This window comes from Trichoplax adhaerens, genomic scaffold, assembly GCF_000150275.1.
Source record: "Trichoplax adhaerens TRIADscaffold_9 genomic scaffold, whole genome shotgun sequence".
In the NCBI taxonomy this organism is placed as follows: Eukaryota; Metazoa; Placozoa; class Uniplacotomia; order Trichoplacea; family Trichoplacidae; genus Trichoplax; species Trichoplax adhaerens.
The window spans coordinates 1369805-1383020 of NW_002060951.1; the positions used below are offsets into that span (position 1 = coordinate 1369805).

At 32.6% G+C, this 13216-nt stretch overlaps 1 protein-coding gene across 1 annotated transcript; it reads left to right on the forward strand.

Annotated features, from left to right (window-relative positions):
* Positions 1-665: 665 nt before the first annotated feature.
* Positions 666-11038, forward strand: TRIADDRAFT_58920 (uncharacterized protein; the record flags this gene model as incomplete). Its single annotated transcript, XM_002114888.1, has 41 exons — positions 666-699; positions 1063-1236; positions 1492-1647; positions 1756-1863; positions 2026-2163; positions 2253-2543; positions 2915-3160; positions 3302-3591; positions 3702-3876; positions 3984-4057; positions 4164-4214; positions 4301-4366; positions 4534-4733; positions 4784-4845; positions 5141-5234; positions 5349-5462; positions 5643-5691; positions 5768-5881; positions 5983-6144; positions 6218-6475; positions 6588-6668; positions 6754-6800; positions 6902-7030; positions 7113-7325; positions 7428-7506; positions 7663-7766; positions 7810-7987; positions 8080-8169; positions 8268-8360; positions 8491-8620; positions 8698-8789; positions 8880-8967; positions 9035-9108; positions 9260-9389; positions 9670-9745; positions 9866-9997; positions 10091-10222; positions 10353-10523; positions 10596-10674; positions 10830-10900; positions 10975-11038. The coding sequence occupies 41 exons, from the start codon at positions 666-668 to the stop codon at positions 11036-11038; spliced, it is 5109 nt and encodes a 1702-aa protein (XP_002114924.1).
* Positions 11039-13216: the final 2178 nt, after the last annotated feature.

The window sequence follows — 13216 nt, forward strand, 5'->3', positions numbered from 1 at the left end:
TCTTCAACTTAGTCATGGATAAATTCCATATACAGCTCGGTCAACGTCACTTTTTTTCAACGCGGTAACGGTACGCTGCATGAACAGCGAAGCAAATTAGCCTAGCCATGACGATGAGTAGATTCAATTACAAATCGAAATTGGGGTGATTTTAGGAGATAAAGTACTGAATACTAGCTGTTTTGACTGCTTTATACACTCAATTATGAGATAGAGTATGAATAGATCGATTTTCTGTAGTAATTATAGGTAAAAATCTTAAGGTAGATACTCGTTTATGTTAGACTTAATGTCAAATCAATGATGTCATTCAGTGATACGAATGCATGGATAACAACAGTCCAAAATTTGATTCACCTTGTTTTCTTACAGGAAATCGTAGCACTTGAAAATTCAACTGTTCTATAGCAATCAGTAGCGTCAATGAATGATGGCCATCTACTGACGAATTATTACCTACTTTAGTCGTTATTGTTGCCGCACCAACTGTGTAATTTCTTGAAATGTTTAAATGCTGCAGCGATTGCTGATGCCTGATGTTGTTACAGTAATATGCTATTGCTAATTTTATCCTAGATAGCTAAAGTTTACTCCTCCTACTGCTGCTCTTGATTGTATCAGACATATTTCACTGAAAATACTGTACCACGATCAAGACTGAAATCATGTTTCGTCCCGACCAAAATACAGGCGATGAAAGTAAGGGATGCTTATAAGGCATTACATTAATTAATGAATGTATTACAAGTTATCATTGATCTACTATACCCGTATTGGCTAAAAAATGGATACATTTTATCCAAGACTACTTCATGTATTTATTGAGTCTTTTAATCCATGCTGTAATATTAAATCGCAAATACTGTTGTTGTCACTTTAATTGTACATGATATGGCACAGTTCAATTTGATAGTGCGATAAAATTACTTAGTTTTTACAAGACAGTAAAGTATACCTAAGCTAGGAGAACAATGTTCTCTTTAAAAGCAACACAATTCATGCTTGTATTTTCAAATAGTAGTACACTAACTCATGCAAATCACTTTCATTTGAATTGTATAGGTATACCATTTGCAACTGGAGCTACGCAGAATGTTAAGAATAGATTACGGATGGGAGCCAAGAGGGGAGGTACTCTCCGCAACCCTAGATCAAGGGGAAGAATTGGTAGAGGAAGTAGAAACACAGCTAGGGATAGATTTTCTGGTGCGATACCTGATGATGCCGTTGAAATGAGTGAGTTTCGCAGTGTACTGTATATTATACGCTCGACACTTGGACATAACGTTATCGTACTGTATTCTGTACCGTTTAGTATTTTCCTTTGCTTCGCATTGCCTATTATGTACAATTCTAGAACCGGATTGCCAACAAGAGTAACAATACTTTACTAATGCTGTACTACTGTAGACAATCATTCATTAATTAAAAGTATTTGGTCATCAGTGAACTATAATAGACACCCTTGCTTTCTGTTTTATAAACTAATAGCTGATGTATCAGGAGGTAGCAAAAATATCTTCTCAAGGCTTGGTAACAATAAAAAAAACAGTCAGCAAATATCAAATAAGAAAGCTGCTTCATTTAAAATTCCTACTGAGGCTTATAATAAGCCAAAACAATCAAACTTTGTTACAATGACTCAAGGTAAAATACTATACTGTATGTACGAATTGTTGATAATGATGATATTGTCAAAAAATAAATTTATTCGATCCGATTACTATATTCACAATCTCTTTCATACCTTCGTAGCTCCTACCACTGATTTCAGTTCTAGTAACGACGTATTCCCAACATTGAATAAAGAACCATCTCAAGCTTTCATGCAAGATACAGATCCAGCGATACCTGTTCAATTCGGTAAATTGTAACAGTATCCTTTGAAATAGATCTAAGGGCTACTTTTGATATTAATGTTACATAAGTTCGAATTTTTACTTTGCATGTCCTTACTATTCGGTCATTATAATACACAACACAGTTCAATAATCAATTTTTGTTCTTTTTCATGTGTAAATGCAGGCAATACAGCAACAAGTGGCGTTGGTAATAGTGTGTTCTCTCGACTTGGCAATAATCAAATTACGAATTCCAGTCAAGTTGTGGACCAAGGATTTTCAAGTAATAATTTCAAAAAAGATAGTACTATACAAGGAAAAGGTCTGTTTTAATGTTATTTACATAGATTTCAAGGTAATTACGTATTGAATGTTCCAGCTTGGTACTATTTTTTATCTATAATAATAAAGATGAACACTATGAACAATCACAGAGAGTAAGTTCAAGAGGTAACCGAGGTGCTGAAAGGGGTAGAATAAGGGGTGATAGAGGACGTGGTGGTAGAAGTAGAGGTAGAGGTAGAGGCAGAGTAAAAGTTGGTCCAGTGGTCACGGCTTTGTTTAGTGGGAGAGGAAGAGGTCAGTATCCATCAAATACTGCGAGAGGTTCACCACTTCAACGTAGAAATATCAGTAGGCAGAGAGGAACTGGTCGCGGCACTCCTTCCAACATTAATGAAGAATATTTAGGATATGAACAAGGTAGACCATCCGCACTTGCAGTTATTCGTTTGAGCAGTTTATCGTCATTATATATGTAGTATACAGTTGCTTAATGATTGAAACATGGGTAGATTCTACAAATAACAGGAAAAACCTATAGATGACAATAATATGTACACGCATATATTGCTACAAAATATTACGTATTGCTCATAACGCTATTACGTTAATATTTCGTTAAGCTACCTGTTGCTATAGTTGTACCGTCGATATCGGTGTAACATATTGTGCTCAGAAATATAATCATTATTCTTACAACTTAATGTAATGTAATTAACAGTATTAACTTGTTAAAGCTTAGGCAATGTGCATTATAAAATACAGTAGGTTCGGTTTACTTTTTATTTCAGGCAATTCAAACGAAAGTGATCTCGTGTCTACCAACGAAAGCTTGGATACAGATGTAACTCCTAACTCAACAGCAGGTCGAAAACAGTTTCGGAAACCGTTTCGAAATACGGGTCAGTTATCACTTACCTGGGCTAAGCGGGGAATTGGTCGTATTGGAGCCTTGCCTTCTCCAACTGCGAGAGTACCTCAAACTCTTGCACAGAAACAAAGACTAAGTTCTGGACAAAAAGTTAATCCACATAAAGGTATCATTTCAAATAATATCAAAAATAATTGTTGAATAAGTTTTCAGCCTGTAACTACTATTACATTTATTGGTGCTATTGTGCTAACTCAAATATTGTAACTTCCCAAAGAAACTAAATTAAATGCCGCTAAATTTGTAGGATCTTATAAAGTGGATCATAGATTTGAATATGATGCCAATTTGCAGGAAAAAAGTGCTACAATGGGCGCTAATTTCAGTACGATTGATAACAATAATTTAAAAGTAATGCAAACAGATGGAAGAAATTTTAAGGACCTTGCAAGTGCTAATAATTCTTCGCTATCAGAAACTGGTAATTTTAGTGGATTTCCAGACTTCAATCGTGCTACCTCGCAAGATTTTAAAAAAAGCCAAGACAATGTAGTGAATGCTTTTACTGATATCGTCGATAAAAGAATGCGGGCAAGTGTTTGTACTTGTAGGATAACACTTCACCGACAATTGCTCATCCTTAATTTATACGAATTAACACGAGAACGATAATTATATCAGGTACTAAACTTGTACTTTTATACTAGAAGCAAAATGATACTCCACTGGTGATGGCACAACCCCCCAACTTAACAAGAGTAACTAAAGCTACAGCGGAAGGAAAACTTACCGCTGCAGCCTTGCCGTTTAAGGATAAAATTGCTAATGATATCGGCGAATGCTACGATATTCTATTAGAAATTGACACTAACCTAAGAAAAGGTCTTTTAATAATATTACTTTTGGTATATGCTAATAGTAGCTTCCGTTATGTAACGGAAAAGTGGAATGCTGATATTGATATGAGAAAACAATACATATCTTACTAGAGCGTCCTCCAGAATCTGTATCAGAGCAGGAAAAGAAAGCCTTTGGTACGTGTCGTGAGATGTGTCCGGAAATTGTAAGTCAATATACACTATAATCAGAATAGTACTTGGGATTCTGATGTCATGTTCCTATCAATTATTCGAATTTTTAATAAATTATATTCTATAACGTATTAATAGGAATATTATAGGCGTGCAAAACAAGACCGGTTCAGTATATATGAGAGCGAGGTAGATGCTAAGGCACATATTACAATAAGCTTTAACGTTTCTATAAAATTCTTTCTTCCTAAATGTACTCTGTATCTTCTTAACAGCCAGGTCGCAAGCACTTTGTACGTGCTATAGCCGTAAAAGAATACAGCGGCTCGGCTGCTGATAAGGTAAAATATTTGTGGTACTCATGCTTAATAAGCAATATAAAATAACCATAGATATCTCTTATATCTTGATTATTGCTTTTACTACCTATATAACGTATTAAGTGTTAATAAAATTTAAATACCGTACATGAGTATGAAATTATAATCATGAAATCTTTTTTTAACAGGATGAGCCCATGCCGTATGAACTCCGCCCTGTGAAAACTCTCTCGTTGACAATGGATTATATTATCGTGAAAGTGATTAATGGAGATCGGAGAGATGTTGGTGAATGGTTCGATTTCGTTTGGAATAGAACTCGAGCTATAAGAAAAGTATATAGCACCGGAATGGCATCATTAACTTTAGATCGTTGTAGATTAACAAGGTGTAGATATACTCGTATTAGTACTAATTTTAGTATTTTATAATAATTAGGACATTACCATACAACGCCTTTGTGATTTATCGAGTGCGGATTTGGTTGAAAAATGTGCAAGGTAGTCTATATATATTTTTGGTCCAACTTGTATGCTACAGTAGGTGACCTATATAATACAATAAGATAAAGAATGTTTGACAATATCAACCGTATTTTTTTAGATTTCATGCGTTATGTGGACACTTACTATGTCAGGAATCAATGCACACGTTTGATATGAAAATAAACAATGAAAATTTAGTGAAGTGCTTGCAAACTTTGCGTCATTTCTATTCAGATTTACATGCTGAGGTTTACATGTCTACCTTTTCAACTTAATTACTTAAACTATGGATATACACGTATATATAAAGGTATGCTATTCTATCAGGGTCTCAAGCCAGAGGGTGAAGCTGAATTTAGGTGCTATGACATTTTAATTCATGTAAATGAAGGAGATATGTTAAGGTAATGTACAGTGAATGCTATCATATCATCAAAAAAATTACTATAAGATTATTGCTTTATAACAATTTGGGATTGTGATCTGTTTGGGCACATGTCATACTTTTATCAATATAGGCAAGCTCAAGAATATCTTCCTGAAGTGTTCAACTCTGACCCTGTCCAATTTGCAATTTCGGTTGCACAGGCTGTTGCTAGTAATAATTACATTAAGTTTTTCAAATTAATAAAGTAAGTTTTCAATTCATGCTGATAAAGACAACTTATTGCTGTAATCCTAAAGAGTCTAGGGATATCCATTGCTGATACGATGCTTTTATATCTTGAATTAATTTTATACTGCGACAGAAAATTATTAGTCACTATTCAATACACTCATTAATACTGATCATCTATCTATAAAATTTAAAGGTCGGCTCCATATTTATGTGCATGTCTAATGCACCAGCATTTCACTCAGGTAGGGATTACGGCATATTTGTCGTTGTCGTCGTACCGAATATAGCAAGCACCTGATATATTATTTTCTTAAATAGATGCGAATAAAGGGTTTACAATGTATGATTCGGTCATATTCTATGGGAAAAAAAGCTGTTGCCTATCCAATGAAAAAGTTTATTAGGCAACTTTTTTTTGAAAACGATGAAGAGGTTTGTTAAAGATGTAAAATTATCCTTCATATCTGTTAGGACAGCGGAATACATTTTATTTATATCTACAAGCATTTCACTTTGATACATTTTACTCACAGGCGTTTAATTTCTGCCACGAACATGGACTGACTGTGAATGATAATGATACTGAATTAGTGATACAACTGGACAGAAATTCATTCACTGCTTGCGATAAGAGAATTATTCCTCATAGGTCATCTGCTATTGAAGAGAAAAGGAGAAATTTAACTATTGGAGAAGTATGAAAAATATTTTAGGAGAATGGTCATAGCAGGTTTTAATGTAGTAATGCAATATCTCTTTGTGTGATAGATTGTGTATGGAAGCAGCTTACCGGATGTTTCTGTACAAGTTCCATCATCAAGTTTTGATGAATCTTTAAGGTTTATTGGTTCTTATTGGAATATGGAAGAGACTAAAATAATATCACCGGTTCGCGAGAGCAACCGAGCGATACCTAGGGTATCGCCAGTTAGAGAAGCCGTACCAACTCATGTTCCTCAAATATCGAACTTTATACCGGAAATTGTACCGAAGAAAGTTAAAGCACCTGCATTTACAAACACAGAGGTTAGGCTTGATATTATATACGTAGTATTTATTATGCGTTCCGATAAACAATTACGTTGTTCGTATACTTTCATTTACTAAGATTTTATAACCTGATAAACTTCTCGCGTAGATCGAAATAGTTGCGAAAATGATTATAGAAACAACAGTACGCGGTATGGTGATGGAAACCTGTCGGTCGACATTAAATGATGTACGTAAGGATTACCATAATTAGTCTAATAAATTTATAGTTTACATATCATTAAATCTACTGGTAATAAATTATTTTAATGTAGGTGAGGAAGCAGCGTGAACTGGCCTTGACCGAAGAAAAACTGAACAGGTGATAAAGATAAAATCGCCATTTAAATTTCCTTATATGAATTAGGGAAGATTTTTTTAGCTAAGTTTCCATTTTTAATGATAACAATTTTTTAAATTTAGGCAAAGAATAGTACAGCAAGAGAGACGAAAGAAAGAGATAATAGATGTTTGTGCTTCTACAACCTGCAATAATTTAATTGACGAAGTTGTTAATGATGCAGTACAACAGTCATTGATACACCTAAAGACGTAAGGGGATTCATCTGTAATGAAATAATTCTTATTACTTTTATTCCATTACTCAAAAAGTGTAATTGATTATATTCCGCAGAGCTATGATTAATAATACCAGAAAAGAAAAACTGACTCAGTTAATAAACAAGATTTCGTTGGATGTACACAAGACTATTATGGATGATTGTATTTCTACGGTTGCTGCAAAATATGTTGATGAAGAAATGAAAAAGGAGAAACAGCGTATAATGAAACTAAACGGCTTTTTACGTACTAAAAACATAGCTTTATTGCGTAATTTTTTTCTGAGGTAATTCAGTTTCATGACTAGTTTGTTTTAAAGCAAAATTTGAGTATTTTCTAAGTTGTATATGCAACTTACTTATTGAAAATAAATATAATTTAACGTTAGATGGAAATCAGTGAAAGCTGAGTTCGATAAATTGCGAACTGCTTTGGGCGAATTCCCAAGTCATCCGCTTTTTTATGACGTTAGCCAAAAATGTGATGAGTTATTTGCCCTGGTTGATCCGAAAAATCCATCGAAAAAGCTTCGTCTTTCACTGGATACATCAATGAAGTAAGTAAAATTATCTGTATCGACTATATTTAGTGGTCACATTAAAAATAATTGACAATATTATTAGCCCTCAGGAGAGAATCATGGAAGTACAACAGATCCAAAGAATGAAGAACGAGAGTGCCATAAATTGGACGTTAGTTTAGTAATAGAAGATTTTGATATAGCTGGGTATAATATTGTTTTCCGACAATTTTGATCATTGTACTGATAGGAATTTAAAAGGTGCAACACTTGGCGTATGTGAAATGATTGCAACACGTCTGGCCAATAAACTGAAAAATGCACCAGTTGTTGATACGATATGGTGGAAATTAGTCATTGTGATATCGGCAAAGGATTTATGCAATGTCAATATATACAAAAGTCTTTTATCTGTATATGGAATAAAGGTGTGCAATAAGATCGGAGTAGTTCTTCCTATATTCGAACAATTCCATGAAAATTTATTTATGATTTTGAATTTTTTAATGATTCCGAATAGGAAAACTTTCGAGAAAGCGAAAATTTTACAATAAAAACGTGCTTGATAAGTCATGTTCATCGTGTCATAAATGCAAATCTTTGCTATAGGGTAGATAGTTGATTTACTTTAAATTCATAGTAAATTTTTAATTTATGTTTTAAATGCTATAATATCATAATTTGAAATTGCTATACTTTCCGTGACAGATTGTTTTCGAAGATGACATTACTGATTCTACTTTGATTGGAACGAATGGGATTTTATTTTTATTAAACGAGACTGACAACGTGTCACTGCAGGTATAATAATCTAGTATTCTTACTAATGCTATAAATGTAAAACTTAAATTTGAGAAAATTAATAATTACTGTGATCGTTAATTGGAGACGTTTACTAATTAATTGAACCAACGATTTAATTTATATAAAGAGCCATTGGATGAAGCAGAGAAAGCGATTAGAAAAGTTATTTAAGAGTCTAAGCAACAATTATCAAATACCGATGGCTATTTGCCTAATGGATTTTTTAAAAGAAATAAGTATATCAGATTTAAAATCGTGTAAGTAAAATGATTAGATTACATTTTATACTTTCTAATGAATAAGCAACCTTACGGAAATGTCTTTTCTTTTCTAGATATAAATACTCTAACAGCATCATGTGGTGCAAATGTTTTAGTATGCGACTCGGTATTTCGATTAAATCAAGATAGTATTGATTTAAATCAAGTGAGTAGAGCTAAAGTCTCACTAACGCCTACTGTTATATGTAATATTTAACTCTATAAATATTACTTTATTGTGATCTTTCCTGTGTAGATATATAATATGAACAGCTGGCTTGCTGATAATAGTTGCTTCGTGCCACGCCTTAACCGTCAAAACATTATGGATGCAATTTGTGAAGGTCATTTCGTAGGAGTGAATAACTTAATTTTCTTTAATTAAAATTAAGATATGCTATTCTTGAATAGGTTTTCAAATTCATTTTGAAACACCGGCATTGCAGAATTACTATGAAAGAGAAAGATTGAATTCATCTCAATTGGTAAGTTATATAAATATTGATACCGTGATGTGATGTATAATCCTCTAATATTACAAATGGGGATATACAGCTGTTGGTATCAAAACACTTATAAAGTACTCTGAGTTATTAGTAATGCTATGTACCCTTTCGATTTGTATTATTGGTTTAGGAACCGGAGATACTCATAGCCTTATACAATGCCGTTGTTCAATATATTGCTTATACAATTGGAAACGAAAAGTTAAACGAATTATCTTATCCTGCTTCAGAATTCATTAATAGTGTTCACTATAGAAATGGTTAGGTGCCAGCAATCTACTACTCGCTCATGGAATTATAACGTTTGTGTAACAATACTTTTAATGCTATCTGTAACAGATTTGCCACCTATAAATTGGAATTCGATTGATCGTCTCGAAAAAATAAGAAACTTAGTGCTTTCTTTTAAAATTCCTGAAATTAAACCTAGTTTTAATTTAGGTATGGAAAATTACTGCCGGTTATGCAATGTATCGGTGGTGATTACTTATTAGTCAATTTACTGATATTCTATCCATTATGATTTAATAATTTTACAAGGTAATTGGGAGAACGAATCAATAAGGTATCTGGAATATTTTAAGCTTTTGGATAAAAATCTTGGCTTTACGCAAAGGTATAGTAAAAAAGCATAGCATATTGGTTGTGACTGATACAGTGCTGATAGCAGTATTATAGATATACCTCTAATATGCAATATTACGAATTTTCTATGAATCCATAAACTTGAAAATAGAATTGAAAACCTCTTAAATCGAGCAGGCATATGTCATAGCCATGATCCTCGGTTTGTGCCTTGGACGCTTGGCTTAGATGAATACCTGCAACTTCGCCTTGGAAGTTTATATTCAAGTGCTGCAGATGATATGTAAGTGTTGAATGAAATAGAATATGTATTTATAGAATACTGGATACAAGTGAATATAACGTACCTACTGCTTTTTATTCTTATGCTGAATAGCGGAATTTATGACCTGCCACCGCTTAATACCGTAGAAGTATATTATTTAATAGACGAGGCTGATTCATTTGTCGCGCCAACTGAATGGATAGAAGTTAACAACGTATATAATTCATTAGCCCTTGAGCCAAGGTATGCATATACATCAGTAGCTTCTTCGATAGATGTAAATTAGGTTTCACAACTATTGCTTCTTTTCGTATCATACTCAAATAACCTTTGTTCAACTAATCAATCCATTGAATTATGATTATACTCGTAGTTTTAATGCAGATTCCGAAACGACTGAGATCAATTATTTAGATCTTGAAGGTACTACAAATAGAAGCGAATTAAATCATTTCGCGACAAAGGACCGAAATGATACTGATTTGTGGAAATCGCTCAGCTATCTAGACTCCGTGTTAAAAAATGAAGAGAAGGAAACTAACCGGTTAGTTACTTTAGATTTTAAAGATTTAATTGTTTGCAGTAATGTTCTAAAGTGTTATGTATTTTGCTTCAGGCTTGGGTACCTACTGGAGCAGCAATTTGCTGATCATTCGTCAGAAGACCAATCAAAAAACTTGCAAGTTATTGTAAAAGTTAGTAGAATCTAGGGGGTTGATATGATTAATTAAATGTTTGTGGCTTCATTGCGATTAATCGATTATGCAAGTACTTTTCAAAGTTTATGTACTCCATTGGTTAAGGCTTAGAAAATATTATGAAACTGCATTTATGCGTACCTTACTAATAGGAACAGTTAAATCCGGAGATAAGATTATCAAATGAAATTGAAAATTTCTTAGATACGACAACGAAATTACAGTTAGTAGAAATATGTATTTGATAGTCATACCAATGATACACAGTATATATGACTAATTTAAATTTTTTGTTAGATCGCTCTATAACACAGATTTGAGAGCAACTAAAGAACTACTTGGAGCAGAAAGCTCATGCTAATTTTATTGTGAATATGTTTTAATTAGTTTCATAAGAATGCGCTTTTTTATTATCATTTTAAGTTACGTAAATTATCTGAACTAGCAAGTGATATATTTATTGTATTTAAACGATGTGAATAGCCCGAAAGAAATTTGATTCTTTAGAAATCGAATGTAGAGTTATTTGTACAGAAATATATATTTTAATCATATGTCTTGGAAGCAAAGTAATAGCAGTAATAAGATCCTTAAGGATCAAGCAATTGTTTGTAATTAGCTGCTTCTCTTATAGTGGCTTATAGCCATGTATCATAAACAAAATGCTAAAAATGTTTTTGTTCAATCATAATGTTATTTATTTTTGAACGATTTACATAAGCGTAACTATATTTTTTTAAGATCAGCTATTAAGATGATCATTTGATAGCAAATGGTAAAATAGTATTCTGCTTTAAACCATGAGAATACATAAATTTGAATTTGTAGTGACTCCTCGGGGAGTATTTGTTCTTGCTTTTGTACTAGTTATAAGAAAGTAAACTGAATTTTTTGATACAAATTGGCTTAAGATTTTTCCGTTGGTATATAAGTAAATTAATGGAATGTCATTGAGTACTAGCTGAAGCTAGCTCGAGGCATATTTAAAAGAAATCTGCATTTTTAAACGTATTATTTGAGACATACCGCAGGTATTACTATAATCACTGCCGAACTGTTTTTATCCCAGAACATGATATCAGTATCACGTTTTCGTATGTATTTGAATCGATATAATTACTGAATTATCAGATTATGTAGTGTTTGCTTTCGGTCCTATGTGAGTAAAAATCTCTGTATACTCTTACTAGTCATCGCTCAGCTTATTTCAGAGTTTTACTATAGACCTATACGAAAGTTCTTAATGACTTATTTTCAGTTCAATAATAGTCTTTTGAGTTCATCCATCACTTTCTCAGTAAACCACTGTATCATACTTCGATTTGAAGTATATTACCCTGCAATGATGACATTTATTGATGAGAGTGTAGTTGTAACATTAATCTTAGCCCAATCAACTTTGAGTTTTAAGATAGACTATTTTATACATCATTTTTAGTTTTACTAATATCTAATCTATTCCTGAGTGTCTGATTCGTAGACTAGATTTATCGCTAGTTCAGTTAAGATATATTTTTTATAGTAATAACCAATATTACTAAGAATATCGATCCAACCTATCCTACGCTAATTACTACCTGACTTGGTTGCTAATTCATAATGTAGCTATAACATTATCTTGATTTTGTATAGATTGGCGTATCTTGCTGAATAATTCATTAATGATGAGAATGGTGATCGGTGTATTAATGTCGGTATAGAATTCGTAAGTCAGATTACGCTAATACTTTAGTCTATGCGTGTGAAATATTTTCAAATTAGTTGCTGTTCAATCTATCGCCACCTGTTGATCATAAACTAGCTACAGCACTATTCCAATTTCAGATGTATCATATCGTCTTGTGATACTAATGCAATGTTAATAATATCGGCTTAATTAGAAAATTCAACTGTAAGCTAATCAAAATGACCGTTATCTAAAGTGAAGATTTTCCAATACAATACATCATTGTTTTCTGTTTCAATTATTGTCTAATCTATTTTAATCACTGATATAATATATAGATTAGTCATAGTAATGCTTCAAGTTAGGATAGACTACTTTACCTTTCATTAATAATTCAATTTTTGATGAGAAATGTTAATTCTTATACGAATAAGAAACCATATGTTTCATTGGAATGTCGGCACGCTAGAATAGATGCGACAATATTGTTTGTTATTATTCTTGATGCCGGACACACAGGTAGAGCTGTATTACTCTCGTAATAGTAGAGTATATTTAGTATAGTTTTAGCTAGTACTAATTTACACCTAAGCAGTTACCGATGATGATTATATCACCTTAAATTGGCTAACGGTAGACGTAGAAAATTAAGATTTAAAAATAGAAAGCCATTGTAATTGACATTAGTAATTTTGAAGGTTAGGTAAGAGTTTACAATCCGCTGAACTCCTAAACATTACCAGATCGAATAGATCAATTGCTCTTGCAGTATAATAGAGTATTTGGAGAGAGAAAAAAAATGATAAATATGAATAAGAATTTTACCTATCGATCAATTGTTTAAAGTATATTATATTAGCTCAAGAAGAAAAG